General features: G+C 38.6%; 1 protein-coding gene across 1 annotated transcript; it reads right to left on the reverse strand.

The window, feature by feature from the left end:
• Positions 1-342: 342 nt before the first annotated feature.
• On the reverse strand, positions 343-7,790 carry LOC148124410 (uncharacterized). Its single transcript, XM_087915513.1, has 4 exons — positions 7,596-7,790; positions 6,282-6,429; positions 3,808-4,164; positions 343-1,950 (listed from the first exon to the last, which is right to left on the reverse strand). Exons 2-4 carry the CDS (start codon positions 6,391-6,393, stop codon positions 1,082-1,084), a joined length of 1,338 nt encoding a protein of 445 aa, XP_087771639.1. The 5' UTR covers positions 6,394-6,429; positions 7,596-7,790; the 3' UTR covers positions 343-1,081.
• Between the last annotated feature and the right edge of the window lie 1,762 nt (positions 7,791-9,552).

The raw sequence follows: 9,552 nt of genomic DNA on the forward strand, positions 1-9,552 counted from the left end.
TTAATGACTGGCACAACTTACAACCATAATTCTGGGCTCAATTACAGTAGTAAGTTAAAAACTACCTGTAGCTTCTTTTGTCCAAATTATTTTTACAGCACATCATGGCAAAACCAAATAATACATGTCCAAAAATGTGAAAAGTGGGTTTATGAGACTTATGGTTGTTTTTGTTTTCCCCAGGAAGGAAAACAAGCAATCCCCACACCTGTAAACTGGCAACCAGTCATTATCAGCTACGTGAATTTATGAAAAGTCTAGAGAATGTGTATCGTGGCAAGGATGTTCTTTAGGGATGAGAATAGAGAGGAAAGTACAACCAAAGAGGAGAAAAACACTATAAACAGGAAGGAAGAGAAGGTTTATTTTTAGGCAACTTTTGAGTTGTACAAAAATGTGACTATTGGATTCCAAAGATGACTCATTTAATTGTAACGTAAAACCTCCTGTCTAGATTTCTAAATATAGACCAAGGAGGTCCTAGAAAATTTTATTTTCCATACCTTATTTTCAGAATCTATGTTCCTTTCCTTATTAAAATCTCTCACACACCTGCCTCCACCAAATGTGTTGCAGTGCAATCTTCATTATCTCTGGTGGCTTCTGGGGATTGTAATATTCCATATTTAAAAAACATCACGTCAGGTATGCTTACTCAGAAGCCACCGTGAAAGAATTCAGGGGCTTTTCCTCTGTTTTGAATAACAAAGAAAATGGTAGAGACACAGTTCTGTATCTACATTTATATACCATGCATAAGAGAAAACTAATCTCATTTTTCACAAAAGAAAAATAAAAAACAAACCCCAACCCCAATAAGATCCATCAACTATCAACTGATTCAACCTGAACTTTTAGCCCTTCATCCTAAATTTGGGCTGCCTTGATTCATCTGGGCTGACTTCCCATCTTGTTGATATTCTTCATCACCATCCCTGTCTTTCTACAGCAGGGGTCCCCAAACTTGACAACTTTAAGACTTGTGGACTTCAATTCCTAGAATTCCTCAGTCAGCATAGCTTCATAGTTCAAGTCCACAAATCTTAAAGTTGCCAAGTTTGGAGACCTCTGTTCTACAGCTTCATAAAAGAATACATGAATTATCGTTAGATGTATCTTCATCTATTTCACACCCATTTCCAGAATCAAATTTCTCCTCCATTCTTTCCAGTACTTTTTCTTCTGAACTTAAGGCAGAAGCATTAGATGACTCAATACTGGTACATATTTGGGTGCTGGAAGAAAGAAGTAACTCATCCTCTTTGCTTACATCTTGAAATACAGAGAGGACCATTTCCTTCACCACTGAAAGAGGATAATTCGGACTTAGTATTTTGGTGTCTGGTATATCATTATGATTTGAGGAAGAATCTTGACCTGGTGGGGATCCTGTTATATTTTCTGCAAATTCCTTAGTAGAAAATGTGGAAGAAACTGAACCGAAAATTTCTAATTTCTTCTCGGATGAGCCTTTCTTCTGGCCTACTCTGGGTGAAAAATCTAGAATAGTGGGAGAAGATGGAATGGGACGCTTAGGAAGGGTGGACAGATGGGGATACACAAGTGGAACTACTCCAGTTTTTGACAAATTGCTTGGCATCCTCTCCATCTGAACATTCAGCTCTGGGAAATCGAGGGCTAGTTTCGAAATGTGTTTTTTGCAAGGGGGGATTTCAGAGATAACAACTTCATCAGAAACAAATTCTGGAGGAGAAAGATCAAGGTCATCAGGAGGATAGAGAGCCTTCATATCACTACTTGGTGAGACGGGAGGTATCTTGCTTCCATGTTGCTTATTCAGAACGTGGTAAGTGGAGAGCAAGGCGGGGCCATTCTTGAAGGTCTTACTCTTAAGGCTACCTTGAATAAGTGTGCTAGAAGTCTTTTCTGTCTTCAAAGGATGGTTGACAGAGGTCAAAGTCTCTTTTCCAGGAACAGATGGTGGAAGCTCTTGATTGAGGAGAAACAAAGTTTCATTACTTGTTCATTCTGCTAATCCAACATTTCACCATATACAGGGAGTCCTCAATTTACAACTGTTTTTTAAATGAAAGTTAAATCAAAGTTAAAATGGCACTGCAAAAGTTATCATTTTTCACACTTGCAACTATTGCAGTCAAAATTCAGATACTTGGCAACTGGTTCATATTTATGACGGCTGCACTTTCCTGGGCTCAGGTGATCGGCTTTTGCTATCTTCTGACAAGCAAAATCAATGGGAAATCCAGATTCCCTTAACAGCCGTGTTACCATATTTTTCGGACTATAAGACGCACTGGACCATAAGACGCACCTACGTTTAGAGGAGGAAAACAAGAAAAAAATAAGGTTTTGGCCTCCACTTGTCCTGTTTTTGCCCTCCTTGGCATCCGGAACCACTCTGCAGGCCAAAAATGGGCCCATGTGCATCTTATAGTCTAAAAAATACAGGTACTTATTTAACAAATGCAATGATTCACTTAACAACTGTGGCATGAAAGGTCGTAAAATGGGGCAAACTCTCTTAACAAATGTTTCACTTAGCAACATATATTTTGGGCTCAATTGTGGTCTTAACTCATGGACTACCTGTACGTCATAACACTTTGTGGCTTCCACACACTAGAGTTGGTTGCCTTCTTCATATCTAATTTCTACAGAAGTAGTATTACGCCTAGTTCTCCATCTAGTGAGGAAATAATTCTCTTCTCATTGCTGAATTTAATAAATACTACAGCCGGGCCCTTTTGGGGGAATAAGGCAGCAATTGCTTTGCATCCTGCATATGGAAAGGGCACTTAAAAAATTGATCCATGCAATTAAACTAACTGTAGAATTATTGCAGTATTTTTGCCCATCCCTATCTATGGTTTGATCCAAAACTGAAGCACCCTTGATATAAGAGTAGTGTAAATATTTATTGATTTGAAATTATCTTTCCCCTCCCTTTTCATATGTACCAACCTTGGCCAAGAAATCGAGGTTTTAGGAATTGGCCAAGATTAGTGTTTCTCAACCTTGGCAAGTTGAAGATGTGCGGGTTTCAATTCCCAGTTATGCTGGCTGGGCTATCCTGGGAATTGAAATCCACGCATCTTCAACTTGCCAAGGTTCAGAATCCCTGCTCAAGATCATTAGCCTTTCAATAGCATTTCTTCGTTTGGTCTTGTGCTGATTAAGGCAGCACTACAGGTAACATTTTCCTCCCTTAGGTAACATGCTACTTTACCATTTGTAAACATACACATGAGTGTTGGATTACAGCTTCCATCATTGCTACATAGACAGGTTTAGTAGGAATGATGAGAACTGTAGAATAACACATGGGGTTTTACAAGCAGTGAATGCCCAAAAGGTATTTCTTTCTGTTGATGCTTTCTAAATTGCCTGAAGTAAAGCTCACCTCAATATTCAAAGGACCAATTTGAGCTAGTGGTTAAGGCACGAGGCTAGAAAGCCTGATACCATGAGTTCTAGTTCCATCGTAGAGTCAATTGGGCGATTTTGGACCAGTCCTCCTCTATTAGCCAAACTTACCTCACAGGATTGATGTTGTGGGGAAAACATGAGGAGGAAGCTAGGTGTGTTGGATATGTTCACTGCCCTGAGTTATTTGTAATAATAAGTTTAAATGATTAAAAATAAATAAACAAGGCTGAATAGCCCTCTGGTTTTATTCTCTGAAGCCCTCAAAGATCAAAATTTGGTGACTAACCATGAAGAGTTGACAGAAGAATTCATGGTTTAAGGAAGCAAGAATTGGAGTGGTAAACGTGAAAAGAGTGGCTTCAGCAGTTGTCCACCCTTGAAACACAGGATGCAACCTACCCTCATTTCCATGCTTGATAAGGGCGGCTTGTTTCATATATAAGTCTGGAGTTCCTAGGGGTGGATTCTGATGCTTCTGGACCTTCTCCGACTTTTCTCCTTGGCCACCCATCAGTCTTATATGACTTCCTGAAGAACGACCTGGGTTAGGAAGCCTGCTGATATGACAAGGAATTCGACTAGCAGGGAGACAGGCCCTGGAAGGAAGAGTCAGCCTGGGTCCTTCCTTGACAACATAGGTTGATGAGAAGACTGGGGTGTGAGATGTTGCTACTACCTGAGGTGACTTTTTAAGCCTCTTCTGCATAGAACAAGCATTGTTGGAACTGAGTGGTGTATTCCAGGATTGTGGGAGACCTAGAGAGAATTGAAGTCCATTCATTATATTTCATGCAGGCAAAGAATAGTGTCAAAAAGACCAGATGTGCAACATATTTAGCCAAAAAGTTATACTGATCAACATGCATTTGTCAGTGCCTTATCTTATGCTGCACAGCATAGCATTTTAAACTAACTTTGTGGTTTACATCTAGATTGTAGACCAGTATTTCTCACCCTTAGAAGCTAGAAGGTAGGTGGACTTCAACTCTCAGAATTCCCCAGCCAGCATGTCTGGGGGATTCTGGGAGTTGAAATCCATCCATCTTCCAGTTGCCAAGATCGAGAAACACTGATCTGGACTTTTGGTTTTGCACAAAACAGCATTGTCAGCAATGATACATGTTGGTTACGAGATGTGGTTTCTATACCTAGCTACTCGGATTTGGAAGACACTGGGTCAAGGGCTGAATGCAATGGGAGGTACAATATGTTAATTAAGCTTTAGCCTTACATGGGTTAATACAGCTAGTATCTTCTCTTTAGGGCAGTTTGTAGATGGAAACTTCATCGCAGGGGATGAATTTGGGAATACATTATTTATTTATGTATTTATTTGATTTGTCAATCGCTTACAAGATATAGGTATGTGAATTAACATAGTTTCGAATACATGAGATGGATACTTTTAAGAAAAATAAAAAGAAACAATAGGACAGGGACGGTAGGCACGATTGGTGCACAGGCCTCTTAGGAAGGGGGTGAGGTCAATCGTAGACAGGTTAAAGTGTTTGGGGAAGAAACCACAGAGTCAGGTTGACAAAAAAACATTGACAAAATTTGAAATTAAGTTTATTTGTTGACAAAGTAAAGGCAAAACCAGGTAATCTAAGTAGGCAGGGTGCACTTTAGATCAAGAGTGGAGAAGAAACAAGGAATTTACCTGTTCCTTATGCATCTGTGATCTCTATCTCCTTTCACCCTATCCTATTTCCCAGCAGTTATGGAGATAAAAGTTCCTTCAAGTTAAATTATCTCAGTTCTTGCTGACTATCTCTAATTTTCCAGCAGGGGGAGCTCTCAGCCTGTACATTAAGGCATTAATTCGACACACACACCCTTGAAAAATAATACCACCTTTTTGCCTTACCACCAAGCAGCAATATTACAGGTATTTATCATATTTATGTCCTGACACATTACAAGGCAGCTTGCAACAAATTAAAAATAGCACGCATTTTTAAAAAAATGAAACTTCAGCAGAAAATCTAATTTAAGAAGACAGGAGCTCATTTAAGGAAAAAAATGGCCAATTCAGTGCCAGATGAAACATCACCCTGTCTCTCTAATCCACCCTTCTCATACTGCAGCTAGTTAGAAAGATAAAGTGGGAGTGAAGGAGAAAGGTGTTTAAAGTCATATTGAGTTTCACTCCACTGCTAAATGCACTGAAGAGCAATTCTGGCTTCAGGTAATGTCTGAAGATTGAAGAATGCAAGAGAAATAAGCAACAGCACAGTGCAAGAGGCAAAGTGGCAAAATCTGCATTGCAATTTTGCAGTGTAAACTCAGCATCCTTTATACCAGCAAGTGATCTCATGGCACAAGGATGAAAAGGCACATTTTACATTGCAAATTCACAATTCATTGTTGACATCATAATGAGGAACAGACAGTCAATGGCAAGCACAGAAGAGCAATGCATTCTCTGGAAAATTCAAGCTGCCTTTTGAATAGTATAAAGATAACCCAAAACATTTTAAGGTTTTAAGCCAATAAGACTGCCATAACTTTACACTTTCTATTATCTCACGGTTTCTTTTAATTATCATTGCTTTGAATACCACCATTGACTTGGTTTACACAAGAGGCTAAGCCAGGAACCTCAGTGGCTGAATCTGTGCAGAATGCCAAGCAGGAGATTTTACGAGCTGTGGAGATACAGTGGTTAGAAGGTCGTATTGCAGGCTAAACTCTGCCAACTATAAAAAGGGAATATGAAACAATGAAGATTAACAAGGATGAAATAGAAGGATGGGTTACACAAGGATGGGAGTTTCTCTTCATTGTCACCTGGTATGTAAGCCCACAGGTAACTTTTATCATCCACTCATGGGGAGATTTTGAGTCAAAACCCACCTCTTTATTCTGCTTACCTGATTTGGGTTTTTTTAAAGAGTCAGATTTGGTTGGAGCATCCTGGCCCATCTGAGGTTTTTCCTTGCCACGAACTGAGATCTGTGGTTGTCTTCCCATCTCATCAGCCATCCCTTGATCCTTCAACTTGCTGACAACTGTACAGAGCTGCGTTAGAAGAGTTGTAATCACTTCTTGTTCTATCAGCGATACACCATGACAACTTTTTAAAGAGGACACATGCTCTCTTGGATCCCTGAGGAAATTCAAGGCGGTTTATTTAATCAGGGGTCCAAAATTAAATCTGTGATCCCAGCTGCCTAGATGGGGAATTCAACTCTGCTGGGACTGGTAGGACTGTGAATTCTGCAGAGGGTGTGAAAATGCAAATATGGGATCAAGCTTTCTACGGATACCGTGTGCTTTACAGGGCATACCAAATCCAGACACCCCTCCCCACTAGAATAAAACAGAGTTGGAGTATGCTAGTGTTACCAAACCTTGTCAACTTTAAGATGTGCAGACTTCAATTCCCAGAATTCCCCATCCAGCCATGTCAATTGGAGAGTTCTGGGAATTGAAGTCCACACATCTTAAAGTTGACAAGATTGAGAAACACTCTGCTGCCATCTTGTGGTAATTCAGGTTCCAACAGTCCCAATTCAGTATCCCTGCATTGAGTCAAAACTAACTTTTCCAATCATGAATTGATGGGGGCGCTTACTTAATCCAATTAAAGGACACCAGATGGGAAGTGGAGGGTGTTCACTAGCTTTATCCATTTTACAGGAAGAAGTGTTCAAGATATTAGATGAACAGCATCCTCACAAATCAACACTTAAGCTTCTTAGCATACCATGTTAAATCATAAAAAAGTCAACCATGCTTTTAGCCTACAGTAGTATACTGGTCAAACTTGGTGATGTGGTTAATTTATGGTCCCATGTATTAAAGCGGTTAATCAAATATACCAAACTTAAATTAATCATGAGTAAGAATAACACACAGTCTTAAAGCTTTCTTAAATCACAATTGAGAAATCTATATAATTAAGCCAACAAGAGACACTAAGTCATAGCTTGTTTAGCCATGGTTTACTGGTTATCAAGGTTTATAATCTTTGGATAGTCTGCTGAGCCCTACAGAATGATTTATAAAACAAAAATTTAAACAGACCATGTTAGAGTTAGCATAATCTGAGAATCCTGGAATTAAACACAACAAGTTTATTAATACTCAGATAAACAAAATCACAGCTTCATTTTTTTTAAAAGAACAGAGCTTTTGGAAAGAAGAAAACTGGATTTCAGAGCAAAAATGTCATCTGAGCTCACCAAAATGCTGTTTTTTTCTCTTTCACTGGTATGTCTTAAGCCCAAACACCATGAAAATATTTCTATCTTCCACGGTTCTTTAACTAGCAATTTATATATCTTTCACTTCCCATTAAGCTGTAATAGGTTCCACCTGGGAATACAATTAATGCGTTGCAGTTGCTTGTTCTCTTTGCCACTCCCACACTCCCCTCTAAAGGCTGTGCATTTTTCTGGTTTTGCAATAATTTATTTGAATGTTTTAAAATCATCAGTGCTTTTTGTTCAGTAATAAAATTGCACAATCAAAGAAATTAGGGTTATAATGTGGTGGCTTGTTTATTTCTAAAGCAAGGGTCTTCAAACTTGGCAAGTTTAAGATTTGTGGACTTCAACCCCCAGAATTCCTGAGCTAACTGAAGTCACAAGTCTTAAAGCTGTCAAGTTTGAAGATCCCAGTTCTAAAGCAACAAAAAGGTGAAATCTTAAAAATAAGAGTTTTGTTATCAGACATGCTTTTGGACTTCAGTCCATCTGAGGTATCAAAGGTTATCCAGTTACAAACATGAATTAAAATTGGAGCAGGCAAAGAAAACAAGCGGCAGAACAGCTAGATGAGAAGAAATATATTATTAGCCGCCACTTACAAAATGCTTACTACTGATAAAAACAAACTTATTAACAGTGAATAGCTGATAGAATAAAATTATATTTATTTTGATTAAAGCTGCCGAAATTTGGATGCAGCCTCAGGATGCAGTGTAAATATATAACATTTCAAAAACAAATAAGCAATTCTGAAATAAATAAACAAGAAGCACTATTTAACTATGTTTTTTTTCTTGAAGGAAACCTTTTCTTTGTAAATGTAGAGAAAAGTGGACTTGCTTTTTTCTTTCCTTTCCTCCTGTTTGTTAAAGAGAAAGTAATTTCCTGTTTCTAGTGAAATAATAAGAAGATTCCGCTGTACATTTTTTGACTTTTGCAATATAATTCAACTAATAAAAATGTCAATTGTATTCTTTATTACTTTTTAATTATTCATTATATCAAAAAGAGTGTAACATTTTCATGATGCTATTTCAAAGACAGATGAGAAAATGGTCCTTTTCAGAGAGGCAACATGAAAGGCTGAACTATTGTCACTTCGAATTTACACTAATTGGCATACATTAAAATGAAATTTCATTGCATACAACTCTCAAAGGGTCACCACCCCCAGGGCTGTGATCATTGACTTACAACCACAGTTGAGCAGAGAATTTATATTGCTAAGCAAGACAGCTATTAAGTGAGTCATACCCAATGTTATGACATCTTTTGCCAAGGTTAAGCAACTCAATTCACAACTTAACAACTGGATCACTTCAGTTGTTAAACGAATGCAGCTTCCCCCATTGACTTTGCTTGTCGGAAGTCAGCTGGGAAGGTTGAGAATACCAATCAATGACACCGTAACCATCATAAGTATGGGTTGGTTGCCAAGTGCCTGAATTTTGATCATGTATGTCAAGCCTGAATTTAGATTAGTGGTGGAATCATATGAATTCAGTATGACACACTTTGGTAACTCTAAAACAGGCATAGAAACTCAGAATCAGCTACATCCAGGTCATGCCAACATGTTAACTTCTAATAAATCCTTTGAAGTTTGGGAAGTTTGCTCAAGACTAATGATTTAATTGGGGTAACTGCCAGAATCCTGACACACTTGAGAAATTGGGTGGGGCTGGGGAGGAGAACTGAAGTGGATGAAGCTCCAGCCAAAACAACAAAGCAACAAAGTGGTCAATGTCTGGAATACTCTACCTGACTCTATGGTTTCTTCCCCAAACCCCAAAAACTTTAACCTTAGACTGTCTACTATTGACCTCACCCCTTTCCTAAGAGGTCTGTAGGGGTCTGCATAAGCGCACCAACGTGCCTACCTTCTCTGCCCCATTGTTTCTTTTTTATTCGTATCCATTTCATGTATTCA

This window comes from Pseudonaja textilis, chromosome Z, assembly GCF_049901715.1.
Source record: "Pseudonaja textilis isolate UNSWEBS1 chromosome Z, rPseTex1.2, whole genome shotgun sequence".
NCBI classification, from domain to species: Eukaryota; Metazoa; Chordata; class Lepidosauria; order Squamata; family Elapidae; genus Pseudonaja; species Pseudonaja textilis.